Source organism: Medicago truncatula, chromosome 2, assembly GCF_003473485.1.
Source record: "Medicago truncatula cultivar Jemalong A17 chromosome 2, MtrunA17r5.0-ANR, whole genome shotgun sequence".
NCBI classification, from domain to species: Eukaryota; Viridiplantae; Streptophyta; class Magnoliopsida; order Fabales; family Fabaceae; genus Medicago; species Medicago truncatula.
The window spans coordinates 26,822,031-26,848,411 of record NC_053043.1 but is presented as its reverse complement, the minus strand read 5'-3'; the positions used below and the strand labels follow the sequence as shown (position 1 = coordinate 26,848,411).

Genomic DNA, 26,381 nt, shown 5'->3' with positions numbered 1-26,381 from the left:
TCCAAGTAATAGGGAAAAACAACATCTCATGATAAATATCATATTCAACATATAACCATTAAACATCAACTATCACATATAGTTTCACTATTCAAGCATTCCTTACATTCTAAGTAAGATAGCATACATATCTCATGATAAACATCATATCCAAAATATAATCACTCATTCATACAACTTCACTTAGTCATACAAGAATAATCACAATAACTCACAAAACAATTTGCTAAAGAAACATTTCCGACAAAAATCCAAATCATGTGGCAAACGGCCAACATTGATAATTTTCAAAGCTAGGCAACTTATTCAAGTTTGAAATCCTACAATTCAATCTTAATCAATCATATAAGTATGAGCATAGGCCACTTACGAACTATCGATCATTAGTTCAAAGGTTAGCCTAAGTTCGTATGAGAAAATCCCAAGTTTATACATTCCACATTCCCACCCGAAAATCAAGTTTGACATGATTAAGACATTGTACCAACCTTACAAGCATTGCCTAAGCCCATAAGAACTGTAGTCTAAGCTTGCAACTCGTTTTGTTCACAAAGACCAAGTTCCAGCAATTTCCGAAAAACCAAAACGACACAAACTCAAGTTTCGAACCATTTAGAAAATTAAAGTTTCGACAAAGCCAAATGTGTTCCAGTAGAAAAGTAGGTGAAAACAGCAAAAGAACACTTCAAAACGATCGCCTAGGACCCTCACACGACCACCCCCAAGCACCCGGACATGGAGCAACAAGCATGTTACCCTGTCTGGGGCGCCCAGCGCTGGCTTCCTGACCTGTGGGCGCCTAGCGCCCTTGCTCAGGCGCAGCGCTCCGTAAACGCGCGTTTACGCGTGTTTCGGCCGTGGGTTTTCGCCAATTTCGACCAAAAATCGAATATTTAAAGTCCTCAATCATCAAAAGTGATCCAAGGCATAACCCAAGGCTCTAACACATCGAACTTGCTCGTTTCGTGGCATTTGTACAAGTTATGAAATTATTAAAAATGATTTTCTCAAACCCTTTTCTTGCTCCTGTATAAGATAGATATTATGAGGAACAGGTTCTAACCTTAACACTAAAGTGACCGAGAAAAATCCTTTCTTCATTTCATATAAGAGAGATGGGAGAGTTTAGATAGATTTGACAATTTAGATGCTTGGGGGCTTGTAGATGCCTAGGGGCTATCATTTCACATTGGAAGTCCGTGAGGGGGTATCCTTTCCTCCAAGTTTCCATGATCACCCTAAGTAGTGCTACAACTTATTCATCTTCACTTAGGAAGTTCCTCTTTTTAGAGGGCTCAATTAAGCACAATTTGTTTGAGAAGTCATCACCACATTTAGGAAGTTAGTGAGGGGGTATCCTTTCCTCCACGTGCTGGTGATATTCTTCTGCCCCATTTTGATTTACACATTATAGCACATTAGAATTATTCCCACTCAAACTTATACTACTTTTACTCTGAAGATTTTTAAGGGTCCAAGTTACCATTAAAGTTAGAACGTGTTCCTTAAAATACCTATTCATACACTTACTCAAGGATTGCAACTAGGTGCTTTTCTCATTGGAGAATTTTCACAATAAAACTTGATGAGGGTATAGCAAGAACACTTACAACACGAGAAATCACTTTCATGTACAAGAAACGACCATTGAAGAGACAACAAAAAATTATGTCATAATAAAACAATAAAAACAAGCTACTTAACCACGCCTTTCACAATAAAACAGAACAAAAGAATAAAGTTCAAGGGAGTTTGGAAACACTACGACTAAAGACACTTTATTAGGCTCCCCCGACACTTAGGAGAAGCATTGTCCTCAATGATTTAAAAGAAGAAGAAGAAGAAAAAGAAGAAGAGGATGAAGAAAAAAGAGAAGTAGAGAAGAGTAAAGGAAGAGGAGAGCTCACAATTTTATTGAAGTCCATAAGGTGGACCTTGGAGGTGAAGATGTTGCATCATGTATCGGAACATTTGATTTTTTTATTCATTTATTTGATTGCCCCTTAGGACATCGTTTCTTAGCCCGATCATTTCAACACCTTGTCTTTGTTGCTCGGTGCATGTTCTTTGAACTTCGGTTTGCATCAATGCCCACCGTTCATCATTATAATTTCTACCGGCTTCTTGTTAATGGTGCAAGTTTGCACCTACCTCCTCTTCATCACCACCATCATCACCATCATTTTGTACTTGTGGGTTAGTACCAACATAAAGCAAATTTTCCACCACCTCCGGATTAGTAATGTCCAAATTAGGTAGAATAATCAAACAATTAGCTCTAATGATTCTCCATTCATATTGGTAATTGTGAGTAGGGTCATGGGTTTTAAGGAATGACAAAGTAGTATAAAAGTTTAGATAATAGTTCTCATCTATCCTCTTGATCCCTTGATTCACACTCACCCCAAACTTCTTAGCAATAAAAGTGATGATTCCATCTACCATTATATTACCCTTATCATCCGGTTTTCTTTCTATCAATTGAAACAAGATAATCAAGCAAGTAATAGCAAATGTTAACATGGTGGTTATAAAGCATGTCTCATAAATAGCTCATCATTCCTCATCAGTCCCTACCTGTTTCCTAGTCTATCCATAGCATTATTATCAGTGTATCGACAAGCATAAATAGATTGAGAGATAAGAGCTTTAGACCTACTCCTTTGCTTGTCATCTTTAAAATGGATGCCATGGTTCTTGGATGTTGCTTTCTCTTTCTTTGCACCACTTCTAGAGCTTTCAATCTCCTTGCCTTTTTGATGTCATTGACCTAGTTAACTTGGTTTGGGTTTTAGGGAAGCTTAGGGTTTGGTAAGGTTTGTTTAGTGATGGGTTGGGGTTTAAGTGAGGTTGATGAGTTTAATGATGGAGATTGGTGAAGAATTTTTTTTTGGTTTTTGGGTTAGGGTTAAATGGTGTAGAATTTGATATTTGAATGGATGAATGTTGGTTTTGATTGGTGGTAAATGTTTGGAATGATGAATGGAGATAGATATGGAGGTTTAAATGTTGATGTTATGGAGGTTTAGAGAGGAAAGTTGAAGGATGAGGGAAGTTTGTGTTTGAGAATGAAGGAAGAAGAAGAAAAGTGAAAAAAAATGGTAAAAGAGGGTCTGGGACCATGGCACGGCCGTGCCAACTCTCTGGAAGTTGGATGTTGGCTAGGTCACAGGCACGGCCGTGCCAACATTGGCACTGGCCGTACCAAGCTTCTGGACGTGCAAGGCTCAATTTTCTTCATTTTTTTGCATCAAATTTGGACAAATACCTACAAAACAAATTAAAACAACAAAAAAAAACAAACAAAATAAAAGCAATTAAACCCGTGGGTTGCCTCCCACGAAGCGCTCGTTTAAAGTCGTTAGCTTGACAATCAAGAGGTTTCTCTACCCTATACCCAATCTTTCTCAAAGGGATAACGGCGTCAACCTGACATTCTCTCCCAAATCACACATGGCTTTCTCAATGCTTTCGGATCCTATGACACAAGGTATGGGGAAACTTTCTGGATTCTTAAGTTTAGATGGAAATTTGTTTGGAAGTATTTCAATAAAAATTCTAAATTGGTCATCTAACTTGGATTTGACAAAACCTTGTGCTAATGGATTTTTAGGCTCATGAGGTGGTGAAACAAATGGCTTTTCATTCTCTCCTATAGTTTTCTCACTTTGAGGCTCATCACTTCCTATCTCTCCCTCATTGTTCTTAATTTTCACAACGGGGTCCTTTAATTGGTTACCATCCCTAAGAGTAATAGAACTTATATGGACTTTGGGGTTGGTTTCAGTTTGACCTGGGAAGATCCCGGTGGTTCGAGAGGAAGCAGTCACGTGTTGGGCCACTTGAGAGATTTGGGTTTCAACTATCTTATCGTGAGTTGCTATGGAATCTACCTTGGATGTGATTTTGGCAAGAGAGTCATTCAAAAATTCAGTTTGGTTTTTAAGCTCTTGGAGTTGCTTGGATTGATTTATAACATAATTTTGCATTAAAAGTTCCAAGCTGGATTTTTGAGGGACTCTATGGTTGTTTGCATAACTGGGTGGTGTTGTTTGTTGTCCAAAAAGATTTTGATTTACTTGCTCAGGACCTCTAACAACACTACCTAGTTGGCAATCAATGCCAATATGGCCAAATACACCACAAAATTCACAAGGAGGTGATACAGGAGCAGGTGTGACAGCACTAGTATTCATTGTATCAAATTTTTGCCTTAGTGCATCAACCTTAGCAGTTAGATGATCAAGGGAGGAAATTTTGTACATACCTGCCTCCTTTTTAGAGGGTGAAGAAGCAGTGATGACTCTCTCATTTGTCCACTGATAGTGGTTTTGTGCCATGCCCTCGATCAAATCATATGCTGCTGTGTAAGTTTTATTCATCAAAGCTCCACCTGCAGCTGCATCAACATAAATTTTTGTGGTATACGAAAGACCATTATAAAAGGTGTGGATAATAAGCCACTTCTCTAAACCATGATGGGGGCAAAGCCTAAGCATTTCTTTGAAACGCTCCCACGCATCGTAAAGAGATTCACCATCTTTTTGAGCGTATTGAAAAAGCCTCACCCTTAATTGAGCGGTTTGAGAAAGGGGAAAGAATTGGGCAAGGAAAGCTCGCCTCATTTGGTCCCATGAAGTGATAGAACCAATTTTCAATGAATGAAACCAAGCACTAGCTCTATCCCTTAAGGAAAAAGGAAAGAGGTGCAGCCTTACGGCCTCTTGGTTTGCCTTCAAAGTTCCACTGAGTCTTAGAAAAGTTGAAATATGAAAATTCGGATCCTCAGTGGGTGATCCGAAAAATTGATTCTGCTGCACTAAGGAAATAAGTGCAGGTTTTATTTCAAAATTATTACCCTCAACCGTTGGGTACACAATAGCATCGTATGACTCATCAGAAGATGTGATTGCATACTCTTTGAGAGCACGTTCCTCAACTATATTGTTATTATTATGTGTTTGTTATCTTCTTTTATGTAAGAATCTTTCGATCTCGGGAACGAATTCACCAAGACTTTTGTTTCTTCGCATAAAAGAATGAGAACCCAAGAAGTTAACGGGTAAAACTAAGAAATAAAAAGACGAAGAAAGAATAAAAATAAAGAGAGAGAATTTTTTTACTTTTTTTTCAGTCTAATCATTAAAAAAAATTAATCAAATTGAAATAACTCCCCGGCAGCGGCGCCAAAAACTTGATGAGATAAAACCGCAAGTGCACGGTCTTACCGAAGTAGTAAAATTAGAGTATCGTTCTGTCATACCCCAAATTTGGCCCGTTTAAAATTTTTTACTCGTTTTCTTTTACCATTTAAAACTCATTTATTTGTCATTTTTACTTTTCTTTTTTTTGTTTTGTTTATTATTATGTCATTTTTATTATTTTTCTTTGAAAAAAAAAAAAAGAAAAAAAAAACAACAAAGAAAGGGGAGTCACTCACGTGACCCTTCCCTCTTTTCTTTCCTCCTTTCTTTTATTTTATTATTATTATTATTATTATCTTTTATTTGTTAAACTTTGTCTCCAAGTTTTCAGCAGGGGCATTTTTGGTATTAGTTCTGTGCCTGAGCCAACCCTAGTTTGTCTCTATAAATACACTGTCAATCATTGAGAAATGGGTCCGAAAATCACTGTTCATGTCAGAAAAAAATCAGCATCAATTCACAAACCCTAATTTTCTACTTTTCCAACCCTTTTTCAAATCAAGCACAAAAATTACAAAGAAAATAGCATGAGTTTAAGAAGAACATTCAGGGGTTCATAGGAGAAATCCAGCAACACCAAAACTTTGACAAAACCTCAAATCCATTCATATAACCACACAAATCACAAACAAGCATAAACAAGCCAAAACCGAACCGAAGCAATTAAAACCGGACCGGACCGGAGAAAAGAGCGCTCGAACCGCACCGGAAAGGAAGAAGAGGAGGCCGAACCGGAGCAAGGGGAGAAAAACGTGAAGCTCTCCATTAGAGGTAACTTTTGATCCTTTCCACCTCTTGTGTAGTGTTGCTAGTGTTTTTGGTTATTTTGTATGAAGTTTTGTTTGAAGCTAAGATTGTAGATCTAGGATTTTTGGTGCATGTTTTCGAAATTATGAGTTTAGATTTGAGTAGAGGAAGGGAAGAGGATTGTTTTGGTGCAAAAAAAAACTCCGGCGCGGCGGCGCTCCGGCCGACCACCACGCCGGAGCAGCTCCGGCCGCCCCTCCCCCACCTTCTTCTCCGGCGAGCTTTGTAGAGAGAAGGGGGAGCTTCTCTCTCTAGGTTTTTTTTTAGAAAGAGGAATTGTGTGATTTGTGTTGTGTTTTTTTTGTTAAAACCCTTTTATAGTGCTTTCTTTTTTTGGTTTGGTCTTGTGCACATGCGCATACTGCAATTCAGTGCTCCATCGCGTTACAGCCCTTGGATCTGGATCATTCCTTGATCTGAGGGCTCCTGTGTCTCTTGATCTTGGATCATGTGTGTGTTATTCTGCGTGAATGTAGTGTAGTTTCTGTTTGGACCGTCAGATCGTTGATCTGACGGTCACTGTGTTTTCAGTATAATCCCTTTGTTTCTATGTTGTTTTTGTGACCCTTGGATCGTTGGATCCAATGGCTGTGATGAGATCTTGGGATTCAGATCTGGACCTCTGGATTCATCCAACGGTCCAGATTAGATCCTGCTGAGCCAATTTTGTTTTTTTTTTAATTAATTGTTCTTTATCATTTTTTAATACTTTTTACACTTTTTTTTGACATTTTAATGCTTTTAAAAATTCCAAAAATATTGTTCTTATTATCTTAATTTTCTCTAATTTTTAAAACCCATCCTATTTGTTTTCTTTTAAAATTTTCTATTTATTTCTTATATGATGATCTTAATTGTTGCTTGTCTTTATTCCTTGCTTTTTATTTCTTATGTCTCATTCACCATGATATTTCTTATGCTTACTAACGATTTAATTTTTGTCTTGAATCATAGCATGCACATTTAATTTTCTCATCATCTTATTTTGTCATTGATTTAGTGTGTATAAATAGGGAATTGATGTAATTTTATTTCTTGCATTTTTATTTTGGCATAAAGGCCTTAGGGTTGTATTTAGAAATTGATGTAATAATCTAGGTAACACACGCACCGACACTTGCACCGACACTACCACAATTTATTTACCGCTTTCCGTTCGCTTTTACGACGTTACGTTAGTTTAGAAAAATCATTTTTCTTAAAAAAAATCAAATACGCAAAACTTCAAAATCATTTTCTTAACAACATTTTCTCTTTATTTTCTTAATCAAATTCTCAATCAATCTTAATTCAACTTCAACCATTTTTAAATTTTAAAATTAATCAACCTCATTTGTTTTCTTTATCTCATGTCTTGAGGCCTCTTTCTCTTCTTAAAATCCATTTTAAAAAAAAAACCTTAAAATCAACCTAACCCACCAAAGAAATTCTTGAGTGGAACTACGTCGGTTTTGATCCCTTTCCCAAAAAGGGTACGTAGGCAGAGGACTTGTCCTTCCAAATCAAATAAAAATAACCAAAAACATACTTCTTCTCCCTCCATTCTTTCACTTAGATTTTAGGTAATAATTTTTCAAGTAAGCCAAATGAATTTAGCACAAGATAATTTAGGTAAGCGGTTCCTTCGGAGTCTCGATAAGGGTTTTTACTCATTTTTTCCCTTCCCACGAATAAAAATTGAGAGTTCAAAGATTGACGATTCAAATCAATTAAATGGTTTGATATCCGAAAATCGCGAGCACAGAAATGGCGACTTCACTGGGGACTTAGATCCTATGCGGGTTAAACCCACCTTACTTTCTTTATTTTGTGCTTTATTATTTATTTACGCTTTGTAAATATTTTCTTACATGTTTACGTGAGTGGTGAGATAAGCTCTACACCCGAGCTTGAGGGAAACTTAAGATAGGACGGTGGTATAATCATAGTTCCATGCCAAGAGTACTCTTCGGTATTGGCACATGTGATAACCCCACTCAACGGAGGGATCTTGGAGGTATATATTGTCAACGTGAGTACTCATGTTTGGCATGCTATTTTCAAGTGACCTTTGAAGTTGAGGACCATTAGTCACCTTTAACCCATCTTGGCCTTTTAGGACGTAGTGCGGTGGCTAATCGAGAGTACTCTTGAATTAGTTGATACGCGATACTACACCCAAACGAGACTTTCCGACGAATATAATTGGAATGGGAGTACTCCCGTCATCCGATAAATATTCGGAAGTGGTTAAAGACTTTAGGAACTTGGTAGAACCCTTGTTACAAGTACAATTTAAAACCTTAGTCCTTACCAAATGGCGTTGTTACCCTTTGACTCCGGCATCCTATGTGCTTTAGTATTATCATGCATACATGCATCCATTCATAAATATTTTTTCCATTCATCGAAATTTTTTTTTTTTGAAGGACTTATAAAAGCTTTGTTGTAAACATTGTAGATATGAGGAGCCTTAGGCAATATAGTTTCAGGAAGCCAGATCTCTTGAGTTTGAGGAAGCTAGGAAAGAAAGTGGTTTGTACGGACGATTTCTACAAGCAACATGGAAATCTGATGGGTGTTGTTAAGACAGATATTGACGAAGGGCTTCTCAACGCTTTTGTTCAGTTCTATGACCCGAGCTACCATTGCTTTACTTTTCAAGATTACCAGATCCTTCCCACCTTGGAGGAGTACTCTTGTTGGATTAATTTACCAGTGTTGGACAAAGTACCTTTCAGTGGCCTCGAGGAAACTCCCAAGCACTCAACCATTGCCGCAGCCCTCCATCTTGAAACGGACGAAGTGAAAGCACATCTCATCACTAGGGGGAAATTCTTGGGTTTCTCCACCGATTTCCTTTACGAAAGGACCACATTCTTTGACAAAATGGGGGTTGCCTATGCTTTTAACTCCATCCTTGCCTTGCTTATTTATGGCCTCGTACTCTTCCCTAGCCTCGACAACTTTGTGGACATCAAGGCTATCCAAATTTTCTTGTCAAGGAACCCTGTCCCTACCTTATTAGGTGATACCTATCTCTCCATCCATAGACGCACCCAAGCTGGTCGTGGAACTATCCTTTGTTGTGCACAATTGCTATATCGGTGGATCACCTCTTACTTACCCCGAACTCCTCGCTTCACCACCAATCCAGAAAACCTTCTTTGGTCAAAAAGACTCATGTCCCTTACTCCAGCCGAGGTAGTGTGGTACGATCGGGTTTATGACAAAGGAACCATTATTGACAGTTGTGGGAAATTCTCCAATGTGCCACTTCTTGGGTTGGAAGGAGGAATTAGCTACAATCCTACACTTGCCCGACGCCAGTTCGGATATCCCATGGGAGGGAAACCTCTCAGCATCTATCTAGAGAATGTATATTACCTCAAAATAGATGACAGTAAAGGCATGAGGGAGCAGGTTGTGCGAGCTTGGCACACCATTCGTAGAAGAGACAAAGGCCAGTTAGGGAAGAAGACAGGTGCCGTTCTTGAATCATACACTCAGTGGGTGATAGATAGAGCTGTCCAAATTGGGATGCCTTACAAGATATCAAGATTTGTATCTGCAATAACTCCAGCACCACCCCTACCCATGACCTTTGACACCGAGAAGGAATACCAAGAGCGTTTAGCTGAAGCGGAACGTGAAGTACATAGGTGGAAAAGAGAGTATCAGAAAAAGGATCAGGAGTATGAGGCTGTAATGGTCCTACTAGAGCAAGAAGCCTATGATAGCCATAAGAAAGATGTGCTAATCGCCCAGCTGAGGAAAAGTATCAAGGAGAAAGATGCCGCACTTGATCAAATTCCCGGGCGGAAGAAGAAACGTATGGATCTTTTTGATGGCCCACTTTCTGATTTTGAAGACTAGTCCGCTTCAGGAGCTCGAGGGTCTTTCAGTTTGTTTTACACGGTTTTACTAGTTTTTCCTTTATTTATTTTGGAGTCTATCCCTTGGCTCAGTCTGTTAAAAGGGAATTATCTTGTTTTACTTTGAAAGTCTATCTCTTGGCTTTGTTGTTAGAAAGGGAATTATCTTGTAATCAACTTTGTTTTTTATGATTTGTGTAGGTTGGTATGTTTACAAAAAAATTGCTTCTATAGGTCCTTCAATAAAAAAATAATAAAAAATATATATATATAAAAATTGCATGTTTTGGCATATAGCATATCATGCATCATATTGCATTCATAAAAAGTATCAAAATCCAAGTCTCATACTCTCCTCATTTCTGCCTCAGAAAAGCAAAGTGGCCCGGCGTATTCAGTACAAACCCACTCGCATTCACAACACTCGAGCTCATATCAAGAAAAGGATGTTAGCGGCAGAACAGGAAAACGCTCAGCTCAGAGAGGAACTGGTTAACCTCAAGGGAGAGATGGAAAGAATGGCACTTATTATGGAAACTATGATGGCTGAGAGAGAGCAAGCAGCAATCTCCAATTCAGCTCCTGTTGTGGTCGTCACAGCTGCACCTGAGGGTCCCCCGCAACCGTCTCTGACTACTACTACAACTATCGGCCTCACCCAGCCTCTGATGACTGATTTTTCTTCTGGTAATATGGCAACTATGAGTAACTCAGGCTTCCGTCCTCTTGGCCCCCAGGGTCCCTTTGCTACTCCTCAGTATTCCATGCCTTCAGGCTACCCTTGGGGCATGCCGATTGCAACTAACGGAGGTTTTGGTCCAGGCGCTACTGAAATGCCATTCACACAGGGTCAACAGACTTCAGCACCTTTCCAGATGAGTCAACCGATTCCTCAAGCTACCATGACTCAAGCAGGTCCTACTGTGCATGTTGGGCCACAACATGAAGAGCAGATTTATCACTCCGACAGTATAATGGGGGATGATAAAGTAATCGATTGGGAAGAAAGGTTCGGTGCTCTAGAGAAGAAGATGAGTAATATGCGGGGAAAGGAAACAGTCGTCCAAAGCATATATGACCTTTGCTTGGTACCAGATGTAAACATACCTCCAAAGTTCAAGATGCCTGTATTTGAGAAGTATCAAGGGGACACATGTCCACAAAATCATCTAACTATGTATATTAGGAAGATGATAGCTTACAAGAATAATGTTCCCTTACTCATTCACTGCTTCCAGGATAGTTTGACTGGTCCGGCACATACCTGGTTCATGGGGTTGAAAGGAGTCACTACTTTTGAACAGTTGGCTGAGGCCTTCATGCAACAGTACAAATATAATACCTATCTGGCGCCAAGTCGCAAAGAGTTGCAGTCCTTAACCCAGAAAGATAAAGAATCGTTCAAAGAATACGCACAACGCTTCATTCAAAAAGCTGCTCAGATTCGTCCTCCCTTGGATGAGAGGGAACTTTCAGAATTGTTCTATGAAACCCTGAGCCCTTGTTATTCAGAAAAGATGATTGTCCGTGCATCACAGAAGTTCACTGATTTGGTGGAAACAGGAATGCGTATCGAGGAGTGGGCTCGGAAGGGAGCAGCTGTTTCGGGAGGTTCTTCAGGTGGTTCTTCAGGGGTTTCGTCCAATGGTATTAAGAAATTTGGGAATGGGTACCCAAAGAGGAGTGCTCAAGAGGTTGGCATGGTGGCTCATGGAGGACCTCAGCCCGTGTACCCTAATCACCCCTTTGTTGCCAACATCACCCCACAAATGACAGCGCCCCAGAACCCAAACTATCAATCACCCAGACCTCAAGGACCTGCACCATACTACCCCCCATTATACCAACCACTATACAACCTACAACAATTCCCTCAACAACCATATTACCCCCAACAACCATACCAACAAAGACCACAGCAACAATCCCGTCCTCAGGCTCCTCACAATCAGCAGAATCAAAGGCAACAATTTGACCCCTTGCCAATGACCTATGGAGCATTGCTCCCTTCTTTACTTGCACAGAATCTAGTCCAAACAATACCACCTCCTCGCATTCCAGACCCTCTCCCACGCTGGTACCGTCCGGACCTTCATTGTATTTACCATCAAGGGGCACCAGGCCACGATGTGGAGCGTTGTTTTGCTCTTAAGAAAGAGGTTCAGAAACTGATAAATAGTAAAGAGTTAACCTTCACCGACCCTGATGCTGTAGCTCAGAACAATCCTCTGCCTACTCATGGGCCTGCTGTTAATATGATTCAAGACGATCAGGAAAAGGCTCGCATTCTCTCTGTAGGTGATATCAAGACTCCTCTGGTACCGATACATGTGAAAATGTGTAGAGCAACTCTCTTCAACCACAATCATGAAGCTTGTGACATATGTTTGATGGATCCTCGTGGATGTATACAAGTCCAGAATGATGTGCAGGGTCTCCTAAATAGAAGGGAACTTGTGGTTACAAGGGAACCCGAGAGCAAGGACGTCTGTGTTGTCACTCCGGTATTCAGAGCCAGGAGGCCGCTGGTGATAAACCCTAACAGTACAAAGCCCGTTGGTACTCCCTTGGTAATCTGTGTGCCTAGGCCCACGCCTACTACTGCTCAGAAAGCTGTACCCTACAAGTATGAAGGCACGATTCTAGAGCCCGGAAGTGAGACAACTTCACCTGTTGCTGTGGATAATATCGCAGAGAATAGCCGGATTTTGAGGAGTGGCCGCATCCTTCCTACGGTGGGTCCGAAAAGTGTTAGTGTTCTGGTCGATGAGCCAGTAAAAGAGCGAAACGCTGGTAAAGGTAAACCTGGGGAGCAGGCCAAAGAGTTTGACTTTGAGGATGCCGATGAAGTCTTGAAGCTGATCAAGAAGAGTGAATACAGGGTGGTGGACCAGCTGTTACAAACTCCTGCGAAGATTTCCATCATGGCCCTGTTATCAAGTTCTGGTGCTCATCGGGATGCCCTGAGGAAAGTACTAGACCACGCATTTATGGATTATGATGTAACTCTGGGTCAATTCGAAAGCATTGTGGGGAATGTGACCGCGTGTAACAGTCTGACTTTCAGTGATGAGGATCTCCCGGCGGAGGGGAATAAGCATAATCAAGCATTACTCATCTCTGTACTTTGCAGAACGGACTCGTTATCCAACGTCCTGATAGATACCGGCTCTGCACTTAATGTGATGCCCAAGTCAACTCTCGACCAATTGGCGTACTCCGAGGCTCCTTTGAGACTTAGCAAGGTGACGGTGAGGGCCTTCGATGGAACTAGGAGATCGGTGTATGGTGAGGTAGATTTGCCAATTTCGGTCGGCCCACATGAATTTCAGGTTACTTTCCAAGTCATGGAAATCCAGGCTTCTATTAGCTGTTTGCTCGGCAGACCATGGATTCATGACGCTGGGGCGGTGACATCTACTCTCCATCAGAAATTGAAGTTTGTAAGTCGTGGAAAGTTGATCACTGTGAGTGGCGAGTCGGCCTTTTTAATCAGCAATTTGTCTGCTTTCTCTGTTATCGGTGGTAGTAGTTCAGACGGGCCATCATTCCAAGGGTTCTCTGCCGAAGAAAGTGTCGGTAAGATTGAGACTTGTATGGCCTCGTTGAAGGATGCCCGAAGGCTGGGGTCAGCTGGTGGAGTTGCCAGAAAACAAGCGTAAAGAGGGAATTGGTTTCCTTAACAGTAAGCCTGGGATGTTCGACCCTACCAGAGGTTCTTTCCATAGTGCTGGTTTCATTCATGATTCGCCAGAGACCAATGCAATTTTAGATGATGCACCTGGAGGAGTGACACCGGTCTTTGTGACGCCTGGAGGAGCTTGCTGCAACTGGATTGCTGTTGACATTCCTTCTGTGACACCCCGCTCTAAGTAATGTGTTTGTCTTGTCTTTTGTTGTTTTTTGTTTTTAAGAAAACTCCTTTCGTTCTGCCCAAGGCGAAAGTGAAATCATGTAGGGCTTTGTTTTGCTTCTAGTACTTTTATTACAAATAAAAATCGTCGTTTCTATCACGGCTTTTATTACTTTTTATTTTTTTGTTGCTTTTTCTGGAAAAAATGGTAATACAAAAATCCAAAAAAATCATTCTCTTTTTCTTTTAAATTTCAAAACCAAAGGTCTGCATTTACTCATTAAAATCAATCATGAATCATGTGCAGACTGAACATAAGTGAATCCGTTGAACACAGTGACCCCATGCTTTCTCCCAACTTTGAGGTCCCGGTTTATGAGGCTGTGGTAGAGGAGGATGAAGAGATCCCAAATGAGATCAAATGGATGTTGGAACAAGAAAGGAAGACAATTCAACCTCATCAGGAAGAGATAGAAATCATCAATCTGGGTACTGAGGAAGACAAGAAAGAAATCAAGATTGGGGCATCGTTGGATGTATCTGTCAAGAAAAGAGTAATTGAGCTTATCAGAGAATATGTTGATATATTCGCATGGTCATACAAAGACATGCCGGGTCTAGACCCTGATGTCGTTGAACACAGACTGCCTTTGAAGCCTGAGTGTCCTCCGATAAAGCAGAAATTGAGAAGATCTCATCCTGATATGGCCCTCAAGATCAAAGAGGAAGTGCGAAAGCAAATTGATGCAGGTTTCCTAGTCACATCAGAGTATCCTCAATGGTTGGCCAACATAGTGCCTGTTCCAAAGAAAGATGGCAAAGTCAGAATGTGTGTTGATTATCGGGACTTGAACAAGGCTAGTCCGAAGGATAATTTTCCTTTGCCTCACATTGATGTATTGGTTGATAACACTGCTAAGTGCAAGGTTTTCTCCTTCATGGACGGTTTCTCCGGCTACAATCAGATCAGGATGGCTCCTGAGGATAGAGAAAAGACGTCTTTCATCACACCCTGGGGTGCTTTCTGCTATGTGGTGATGCCATTTGGTTTGATAAATGCTGGTGCCACTTACCAAAGGGGTATGACCAAAATCTTTCATGATATGATTCACAAAGAAATTGAGGTCTACGTAGATGATATGATTGTTAAGTCTGGCACAGAAGAAGAACATGTTGAGTATTTGTTGAAGATGTTTCAGCGGTTGAGAAAGTACAAGCTCCGGTTGAATCCTAACAAATGTACTTTCGGTGTTAGATCTGGTAAACTCCTAGGCTTTATCGTCAGTCAAAAGGGTATTGAAGTTGATCCCGACAAGGTCAGAGCCATCAGAGAAATGCCTGTTCCAAAGACAGAGAAGCAAGTCAGAGGTTTTCTTGGTAGACTCAATTATATCTCCAGATTTATCTCTCACATGACCGCCACATGTGGACCAATTTTCAAGTTACTCCGCAAGGATCAAGGGGTGAAGTGGAATGATGATTGTTAGAAGGCTTTTGATCAAATCAAAGAATATATGTTAGAACCTCCAATTCTTGTTCCTCCAGTTGACGGAAGACCTTTGATCATGTATTTAACAGTACTGGAAGATTCCATGGGCTGTGTTTTGGGTCAACAAGATGAAACCGAAAAGAAAGAGCACGCTATCTACTATTTGAGTAAGAAGTTCACTGATTGTGAGTCCCGATATTCTGTACTTGAGAAAACTTGTTGTGCTTTAGCTTGGGCTGCCAAGCGTCTCCGTCATTATATGATTAATCATACAACTTGGTTGATATCCAAGATGGATCCTATCAAGTACATATTTGAGAAGCCAGCTTTAACTGGAAGGATTGCTCGCTGGCAGATGTTATTGTCCGAGTATGATATCGAGTATCGCACTCAGAAAGCAATCAAAGGTAGCATCTTGGCAGAACATTTGGCTCATCAACCAATCGAAGACTATCAACCAATCAAATTCGACTTCCCAAATGAAGAGGTTATGTATCTAAAAGCAAAAGATTGTGACGAACCAGTGTTCGGTGAAGGTCCTGATCCTGAATCCGAATGGGGTTTGATATTTGATGGAGCTGTTAATGTCTATGGAAGTGGAATTGGTGCGGTACTCATTACCCCTAAGGGTACTCACATCCCTTTTACTGCGAGGTTACGTTTTGATTGCACAAACAACATCGCAGAGTACGAAGCTTGCATCATGGGTATCGAGGAAGCCATCGATTTGAGGATCAAGAAAATTGTCATTTATGGAGATTCCGCTCTTGTGATTAACCAGATCAAAGGAGAATGGGAAACTCGTCATCCTGGATTGATTCCCTACAGAGATTATGCAAGGCGTTTGCTGACTTTCTTCAACAAAGTAGAGTTACATCATGTACCCCGCGATGAGAATCAAATGGCAGATGCTTTAGCTACTCTATCCTCAATGATCAATGTGAATGGTCACAATACTGTGCCAGTAATCAATGTCCAATTTCTCGACCGACCTGCTTATGTGTTTGTAGCTGAAGCAATTGATGATGACAAGCCATGGTATCATGATATCCAAGTTTTCCTTCAAACTCAAAAGTACCCACCTGGGGCATCCAACAAGGACAAGAAAACATTGAGAAAATTGTCAAGCCGTTTCTTCCTTAACGAGGACGTTTTGTATAAAAGGAACTTTGATGGGGTCCTACTTAGATGTGTGGATAAGCATGAAGCAGAAAAATTAATGCGCGAGATTCATGAAGGCTCTTTTGGAACTCACTCATGCGGTCACGCCATGTCGAAGAAGATATTGAGGGCTGGGTACTATTGGATAACAATGCACGGCGATTGCTACAATCACGCCAAGAGATGCCATAAGTGTCAAATATATGCTGACAAGATTCATATACCACCATCTATGCTCAATGTTATCTCTTCCCCGTGGCCTTTCTCCATGTGGGGCATCGATATGATTGGTCGGATTGAGCCAAAAGCTTCCAATGGACATCGTTTCATATTAGTGGCTATCGATTATTTCACCAAGTGGGTTGAAGCAGCATCTTACGCCAATGTGACCAAGCAGGTAGTGGTCAGATTTATCAAGAACAACATCATCAGCCGCTACGGTGTTCCCAACAGAATCATCACAGACAATGGCACAAATCTGAATAACAACATGATGAAAGAGTTGTGCGATGACTTCAAGATTCAACATCACAATTCTTCTCCTTACAGACCACAGATGAATGGGGCAGTTGAAGCTGCAAACAAGAACATCAAGAAGATCATACAGAAGATGGTAGTTACTTATAAGGACTGGCATGAAATGTTACCCTACGCTTTGTATGGATACCGTACCTCAGTGCGAACCTCGACAGGGGCAACCCCTTTCTCTTTGGTATATGGTATGGAGGCTGTACTACCTGTAGAGGTTGAGATTCCTTCTTTAAGAGTCTTGATGGAAGCTGAATTGTCTGAAGCTGAATGGTGCCAGAGCAGGTACGACCAGTTGAATTTGATTGAGGAAAAACGTATGGCTGCTTTGTGTCATGGACAGTTATATCAGTCAAGGATGAAACAAGCATTCGATAAAGGAGTCCATCCCCGCGAATTCAAGGAAGGAGATCTTGTGCTCAAATGTATCAAATCCTTTCAACCAGATCCTAGGGGCAAATGGACGCCAAACTATGAAGGTCCCTACGTGGTGAAGAGAGCTTTCTCTGGTGGTGCTTTAATTCTTACAAATATGGATGGAGAGGAATTACCTCGTCCTGTGAATTCTGATGCAGTCAAGAAATACTTTGCCTAGATATATAAGAACAGCTCGGTAGGTCGAAAACCCGAAAGGGCGGCCTAAACCAAAAATGAGCGTCTCGGTGGGCTGAAAACCCGAAAGGGCGGTCCAGGCAAAAATTAGAGACAAAAAAAAAAAAATATAAAAATGATTATCCTGATAGATCGAAAACCCGCAAGGGCGACCTATGCAAAAATTAAGGATTAAGGCAAGTAACTGCATCAGTTGAAGCATCATTCACCTGAGACACCTTGACTGTCAGAAGATCGCCATTATTGAAGCATCTAAGCCATGGAATTCAAAGTTGTTAGGAAGCGTAGTGGTTATTGTGTTCAATGTACATTTCCCATATAATTACCATATTCCAACTTTTTTTTGTAATCAGTGGCACCAGGCCTTTGGCCGGTTACCATTTCTATTAAATCAATCTGAGCCTGTGCCTCTTTATTGAAATTCTTGTTTATTCTATATGCAAAAAAAAAAAAAAAAAATACTTTCTTTCATTTTTTAATGTTAGTACTTGAAGCAAAAAACTTTGAAGATCTTTCCAAAAAAAAAAAAAAAAAAAAAAAGTTATTTTTTATGTTTTCTTTGAAAAAACACAAAAGTGACGAGCATATTATCTTCAAGATCATGTATCGTAGAAGTATGTGTCAACAGTCGATCCGAAACAAGCAGGTTCAACAAAGAAGAAATAGTCATTGCAAAAAAAAAAAAAAAAAAAATGATTATCCTGATAGATCGAAAACCCGAAAGGGCGGTCCAAGTAAAAATTAGGGGCATACAAAAAGAAAAAAAATGTCTACCCGGTGGATCGAAAATCCGAAAAGATGATCCAGGCAAAAGTTAGGGATTTCAAAAAAAATATATATACAAAAAGGCAATGACTATTCAAGCATGAAGATACGGTGTTGCATTCGTGAAATGGCGACTTCTACCCCGGTATGTGAGGACTTACCCCAGCAGTATGTTTAAGGGCTGTACCCCAACAATGGTTGATACATTCCCCGTGACTTTATCCCCAATGAAGGTTTCGAGTGTTCGTCCAGTGATGCCGGGCCGTTCTCCTTGTAGACCTGCCCAGTCCTGCCTCAACAATCTTACCATTATGCCGTCATATAAGTCTCATACATACTCATTCATTCATGCATACATAGCACGCATATAAACATCATTCATACATAGTTGCATTTTTACCCAATGACTTATTTCAATATCCTTAGATATCACCCCCAGTGTGTCTAACTCCAAAATGTCATCAAATCAAACATGTGGCAGGTCTCATCGGTAATCAGTCTATACAATTCCCCTTTGTCTTCAGACAAATTCCTTGTTCCCCTCAACTTTATCTTTATCAAGTCATTCCCTTGATACCAAGCTTTACAATGTCTTCACTTTTACCGTGTGTTTGCTATCCCACAATGTTAGCAAACCCTATCTGTCCGTCTTGTCTTTACTTTCGCCACTCGTCGGCAAATCATGTCTTTACTTTCGCCACTCGTCGGCAAATCATGTCTTTACTTTCGCCACTCGTCGGCAAATCATGTCTTTACTTTCGCCACTCGTCGGCAAATCATGTCTTTACTTTCGCCACTCGTCGGCAAATCATGTCTTTACTTTCGCCACTCGTCGGCAAATCATGTCTTTACATTCGCCACTCGTCGGCAATCAATCATGTCTTACTTTCGCCACTCGTCGGCCAATCATGTCTTTACTTTCGCCACTCGTCGGCAATCCATCATGTCTTACTTTCGCCACTCGTCGGCCAATCATGTCTTTACTTTCGCCTTGAAACAATGTTAATAAACATCATCATTTATATTTACCTATCATTTCTTTCCCCAGTGATACCTATCCAATTGAACCCCAGTCAGTCTGTATGCATTATCTTTACATTCATACTTGCATCATGTTCAGTCATATCATCACATTCATCAGCATCACATCCCTGGCATTTCAAACGGTCCAAAATTGGCGTTTTTATGTATTTAAGTCTCTTCGACCCCTTTGGTTTAAAAGTTTCCCTTTCAAAACCTTCGTGACGAAGAAACTTAAATAGGGGCATCTGTCATACCCCAAATTTGGCCCGTTTAAAATTTTTTACTCGTTTTCTTTTACCATTTAAAACTCATTTATTTGTCATTTTTACTTTTCATTTTTTTGTTTTGTTTATTATTATGTCATTTTTATTATTTTTCTTTGAAAAAAAAAAAAGAAAAAAAAACAACAAAGAAAGGGGAGTCACTCACGTGACCCTTCCCTCTTTTCTTTCCTCCTTTCTTTTATTTTATTATTATTATTATTATTATCTTTTATTTGTTAAACTTTGTCTCCAAGTTTTCAGCAGGGGCATTTTTGGTATTAGTTCTGTGCCTGAGCCAACCCTAGTTTGTCTCTATAAATACACTGTCAATCATTGAGAAATGGGTCCGAAAATCACTGTTCATGTCAGAAAAAAATCAGCATCAATTCACAAACCCTAATTTTCTACTTTTCCAACCCTTTTTCAAATCAAGCACAAAAATTACAAAGAAAATAGCATGAGTTTAAGAAGAACATTCAGGGGTTCATAGGAGAAATCCAGCAACACCAAAACTTTGACAAAACCTCAAATCCATTCATATAACCACACAAATCACAAACAAGCATAAACAAGCCAAAACCGAACCGAAGCAATTAAAACCGGACCGGACCGGAGAAAAGAGCGCGCGAATCGCACCGGAAAGGAAGAAGAGGAGGCCGAACCGGAGCAAGGGGAGAAAAACGTGAAGCTCTCCATTAGAGGTAACTTTTGATCCTTTCCACCTCTTGTGTAGTGTTGCTAGTGTTTTTGGTTATTTTGTATGAAGTTTTGTTTGAAGCTAAGATTGTAGATCTAGGATTTTTGGTGCATGTTTTCGAAATTATGAGTTTAGATTTGAGTAGAGGAAGGGAAGAGGATTGTTTTGGTGCAAAAAAAAACTCCGGCGCGGCGGCGCTCCGGCCGACCACCACGCCGGAGCAGCTCCGGCCGCCCCTCCCCCACCTTCTTCTCCGGCGAGCTTTGTAGAGAGAAGGGGGAGCTTCTCTCTCTAGGTTTTTTTTTAGAAAGAGGAATTGTGTGATTTGTGTTGTGTTTTTTTTGTTAAAACCCTTTTATAGTGCTTTCTTTTTTTGGTTTGGTCTTGTGCACATGCGCATACTGCAATTCAGTGCTCCATCGCGTTACAGCCCTTGGATCTGGATCATTCCTTGATCTGAGGGCTCCTGTGTCTCTTGATCTTGGATCATGTGTGTGTTATTCTGCGTGAATGTAGTGTAGTTTCTGTTTGGACCGTCAGATCGTTGATCTGACGGTCACTGTGTTTTCAGTATAATCCCTTTGTTTCTATGTTGTTTTTGTGACCCTTGGATCGTTGGATCCAATGGCTGTGATGAGATCTTGGGATTCAGATCTGGACCTCTGGATTCATCCAACGGTCCAGATTAGATCCTGCTGAGCCAATTTTGTTTTTTTTTTAATTAATTGTTCTTTATCATTTTTTAATACTTTTTACACTTTTTTTGACATTTTAATGCTTTTAAAAATTCCAAAAATATTGTTCTTATTATCTTAATTTTCTCTAATTTTTAAAACCCATCCTATTTGTTTTCTTTTAAAATTTTCTATTTATTTCTTATATGATGATCTTAATTGTTGCTTGTCTTTATTCCTTGCTTTTTATTTCTTATGTCTCATTCACCATGATATTTCTTATGCTTACTAACGATTTAATTTTTGTCTTGAATCATAGCATGCACATTTAATTTTCTCATCATCTTATTTTGTCATTGATTTAGTGTGTATAAATAGGGAATTGATGTAATTTTATTTCTTGCATTTTTATTTTGGCATAAAGGCCTTAGGGTTGTATTTAGGAATTGATGTAATAATCTAGGTAACACACGCACCGACACTTGCACCGACACTACCACAATTTATTTACCGCTTTCCGTTCGCTTTTACGACGTTACGTTAGTTTAGAAAAATCATTTTTCTTAAAAAAATCAAATACGCAAAACTTCAAAATCATTTTCTTAACAACATTTTCTCTTTATTTTCTTAATCAAATTCTCAATCAATCTTAATTCAACTTCAACCATTTTTAAATTTTAAAATTAATCAACCTCATTTGTTTTCTTTATCTCATGCCTTGAGGCCTCTTTCTCTTCTTAAAATCCATTTTCAAAAAAAAAACCTTAAAATCAACCTAACCCACCAAAGAAATTCTTGAGTGAACTACGTCGGTTTTGATCCCTTTCCCAAAAAGGGTACGTAGGCAGAGGACTTGTCCTTCCAAATCAAATAAAAATAACCAAAAACATACTTCTTCTCCCTCCATTCTTTCACTTAGATTTTAGGTAATAATTTTTCAAGTAAGCCAAATGAATTTAGCACAAGATAATTTAGGTAAGCGGTTCCTTCGGAGTACCGAAGTCGTTTAGGGTGCTTAACACCTTCCCTATTCGAAACCAACCCCCGAATCCAAAGTCTCGATAAGGGTTTTTACTCATTTTTTCCCTTCCCACGAATAAAAATTGAGAGTTCAAAGATTGACGATTCAAATCAATTAAATGGTTTGATATCCGAAAATCGCGAGCACACGTTTCGACAGGGAGTTATGAATTCAATTAACTTTAGATAATGATTAGACTAAAGTTTTATAAGATAGAAAGTTTTGGATTTTTAATTGAAAGTAAATAATAAAAGAAAAGATAAAAGCCTTGGGGTCATTAGTTCATCCTAACGACAAGTCCTTCTCAAACCAAACTATTAAACTTATAACTTTATGTTAGACCTAATTTCTCAAGACAGTTTCTCTTTTATTCCTCTAGCAACCAAGCCTATTTCGCTGACTTGATTACTATTAGATTTTGGTTCCTCTAACAACCAAGCCTATTTCGCTGACTTGATTGTTATTAGTTCCCTTGAAGATCGAAACTATATGTCTTAAAGATTGCAAAGCCTATTTTGCTGACTTTGCAATCCTTGTCTAAATTCACTTGTTTGAATATCAAAGCTCCACTTTCGTTTTATGAATTGATATTTAAGATGATGGATAAACAATTATACAAACCCTCCACTTTCGTTTCCACAGTTTCATAATGGTTGATCCATGTTAAAGTGGTGAAGTTAGATAAGGAATTAGGGTTACATAAGATTAAGGTTTAAAGCTTGGTTTGATTAGGATTATGTCATTAGACTTATCCAACAATCCCAAGACAAGAGAAGTCTACTCACTGACGTTCATTGTAGACAAGGAGAAGAAGAGAGAAAACATAAAAGTAAATAACAAAGAAAGTAAAATGAACTTTTATTAGAAAGACAATTGTCACATATTGTATTCCAAGAAAAGATGATTATTTGTGATGGATGGCTACTCTATTTATAGCATACATTTGACTTAAAATCTAAGCAATTACATTCGGGCTAAAAATAGAGTAGCTTAAAATCTAAACAAAAGTAGCAAAAGACACTCTGGAGGGTGGCACACGGCCGTGCCAATGCTAGCACGGGCCGTGCCAAGCTTCTGACTTTAGGGGAGACATATTTTGTCTTCCAATCTTTGTATTTTCGTACCGAATCAGCTCCAAGTCCCTTTCTTTTGCTCCAAGACTCAACCAATATTGATTCCTAAAATATAATAAAATTCAATTTGTAGTAAACTATCTTAAAAAGGAAATAATATTAATATAAAATAAATAAAAATCTAATTAAAACTAAACTAAATAATATCTAGAAATAGGTAATAAATGACTCATCAGCATGTATATATTTGATCACTCTGATTTATATTCCGCTGTAACTGTTGAGGTTTACATACATGTCTATCGGTTTTTGAATTTTGAATAAGACGTAGTCTCTATTTCTTGAATAAATGTATTATTCGCATGTTTAATTGCTTTAATAGAAATAGGAGCGTTATAGATGGCATAACTTTACGGCCAAAAAACATGAAACTGCCTCCTTTAGAGCAAAGGATAAAGAGTGGATTTTGTAAATTCCATGGGTTTTTAGGCCATAACTTATCTCGTTGTACTCGTTTCAGGGATTCTGTGTAGAAGGCTCTCGATGAGGGAAGGCTGCAGTTTGGGGAAAAAACTAAACAGCCAATGCAAGTTGATGTTGATCCCTTGAAGAAAGCTGACTCCATGTACGATGAAGTGATTAGTATAAACATGGTAGATATTGCAGAAGAATTTGACAGCGAACTCCCTATCAAAGCGCAGGCACTGAAAGAAAATCCACAGGCTGATGTTGAGATTGTTACTAAGCACCATCAATCAGAGAATGCAATGGTTACTGAGGACCAGTTTGCTGAAATGGTGAAGGTGGCATACCCTAAGGTTGAGGAATATCTAATTGATTTTTTAAACAGGTGCAAGATCTCTAATACCAATGCCATGCTTTGTCCAAGGTGCAGTGCAATCTTTGACAAAAAAGCTGCAAAGTCTGTCGAAGGATTTCAACCACAGATAAAGCGCAAGGGAGGATGGGTGGACAACCGCTCAAAGTTCGGTTTCGGCAAGATAGGTGTCTCATACAAGATGAAATCCTCAGAGAATCGCCCAGGCGGGAATCATAAGAAGACATTCAATCCACCTGCAGGATCCCCTACAGATACTTGTTCTTTTCAGGGGGCAAAAAAATCTGGCTATTCCGCCCCACCAACCAAATGGGTGAAAAAAGTGCCTCCCCATTCTATTTTTAGTTGGAATCAATTGGAAAAGGCTTTCCATTAACAATTCGACATGGTTCAATCCAACATTAGTTTGAAAGAACTCGTTAGCGTTCGACGTAAAACTCATGAGTCAATAGACAATTATCTGAATAGATTCTGTCTTCTTAAGGCCAGATGCTTTACATTAGTGCCGGAACATGAATAGGTTGAAATGGCCGCAGGCGGCCTACATTATTCTATTCGAAAGAAGTTGGATACTCAATACCTTAGAGATATGGCATACCTGGCAGACAGAGTCCGACAAGTCGAGAGGCTTAAGGCTGAAAAATCCTGGACAAACAAGTTCCCTAAAAGGGAAAAGGTTTCCTACGTAGACACAGGAGACAGTGACCCATAATTCGATTAGGGATCAGATATTGTCGAAGAGAATGAAATTAATCTTGCAGAATTAAAAGATGGAGCGCCCTATGCCTGCAAACTACTAAGGCCATCGAATGGAAAGAATCCTGAAGAACCTAAAAACGACAAATATCCTCCTAAAACATATACTTTCGATATTTCTAAATGTGAAGAGATCTTCGATCTTTTAGTCACTGATGGCATAACTTTACGGCCAAAAAACATGAAACTGCCTCCTTTAGAGCAAAGGATAAAGAGAGGATTTTGTAAATTCCATGGGTTTTTAGACCATAACTTATCTCGTTGTACCCGTTTCAGAAATTTTGTGCAGAAGGATCTCGATGAGGGAAGGCTGCAGTTTGGGGAAAAAACTAAATAGCCAATGCAAGTTGATGTTGATCCCTTGAAGAAAGCTAACTCCATGTACGCCAAAGTGATTGGTATAAACATGGTAGATATTGCAGAAGAATTTGACAGTGAACTCCCTTTCAAAGCGCAGGCACTGAAAGAAAATCCACAGGCTGATGTTGAGATTGTTACTAAGCACCATCAATCAGAGAATGCAATGGTTACTGAGGACCAGTTTGCTGAAATGGTGAAGGTGGCATACCCTAAGGTTGAGGAAAATCTAATTGATTTTTTAAACAGGTGCAAGATCTCTAGTACCAATGCCATGCTTTGTCCAAGGTACAGTGCAATCTTTGACAAAAAAGCTGCAAAGTCTGTCGAAGGATTTCAACCACAGATAAAGCGCAAGGGAGGATGGGTGGACAACCGCTCAAAGTTCGGTTTCGGCAAGAGAGGTGTCTCATACAAGATGAAATCCTCAGAGAATCGCCCAGGCGGGAATCATAAGAAGACATTTAATCCACCTGCAGGATCCCCTACAGATACTTGTTCTTTTCAGGGGGCAAAAAAATCTGGCTATTCCGCCCCACCAACCAAATGGGTGAAAAAAGTGCCTCCCCATTCTATTTTTAGTTGGAATCAATTGGAAAAGGCTTTCCATTAACAATTCGACATGGCTCAATCCAACATTAGTTTGAAAGAACTCGTTAGCGTTCGACGTAAAACTCATGAGTCAATAGACAATTATCTGAATAGATTCTGTCTTCTTAAGGCCAGATGCTTTACATTAGTGCCGGAACATGAATTGGTTGAAATGGCCGCAGGCGGCCTAAATTATTCTATTCGAAAGAAGTTGGATACTCAATACCTTAGAGATATGGCATACCTGGCAGACAGAGTCCGACAAGTCGAGAGGCTTAAGGCTGAAAAATCCTGGACAAACAAGTTCCCTAAAAGGGAAAAGGTTTCCTACGTAGACACAGGAGACAGTGACCCATAATTCGATTAGGGATCAGATATTGTCGAAGAGAATGAAATTAATCTTGCAGAATTAAAAGATGGAGCGCCCTATGCCTGCAAACTACTAAGGCCATCGAATGGAAAGAATCCTGAAGAACCTAAAAACGACAAATATCCTCCTAAAACATATACTTTCGATATTTCTATATGTGAAGAGATCTTCGATCTTTTAGTCACTGATGGCATAACTTTACGGCCAAAAAACATGAAACTGCCTCCTTTAGAGCAAAGGATAAAGAGAGGATTTTGTAAATTCCATGGGTTTTTAGACCATAACTTATCTCGTTGTACTCGTTTCAGAAATTCTGTGCAGAAGGATCTCGATGAGGAAAGGATGCAGTTTGGGGAAAAAACTAAACAGCCAATGCAAGTTGATGTTGATCCCTTGAAGAAAGCTGACTCCATGTACGCCAAAGTGATTGGTATAAACATGGTAG

General features: G+C 39.6%; 1 protein-coding gene and 1 non-coding gene across 2 annotated transcripts; both read left to right on the top strand.

The window, feature by feature from the left end:
- The first annotated feature begins 4,470 nt into the window (after positions 1-4,470).
- On the top strand, positions 4,471-4,578 carry LOC120578811 (small nucleolar RNA R71). The gene has a single exon (XR_005644620.1). It is a non-coding gene; the product is annotated as a small nucleolar RNA R71 (small nucleolar RNA).
- A 5,733-nt stretch (positions 4,579-10,311) lies between these two features.
- LOC120578349 (uncharacterized) lies at positions 10,312-24,574 on the top strand. The gene is made up of 11 exons (XM_039831030.1): positions 10,312-13,421; positions 13,477-13,737; positions 14,026-14,381; positions 14,469-14,798; positions 14,991-15,200; positions 15,297-15,409; positions 15,500-16,725; positions 16,822-17,181; positions 17,254-17,386; positions 23,558-24,175; positions 24,383-24,574. Exons 1-11 carry the CDS (start codon positions 10,312-10,314, stop codon positions 24,572-24,574), a joined length of 6,909 nt encoding a protein of 2,302 aa, XP_039686964.1.
- The last annotated feature ends 1,807 nt before the right edge of the window (positions 24,575-26,381 follow it).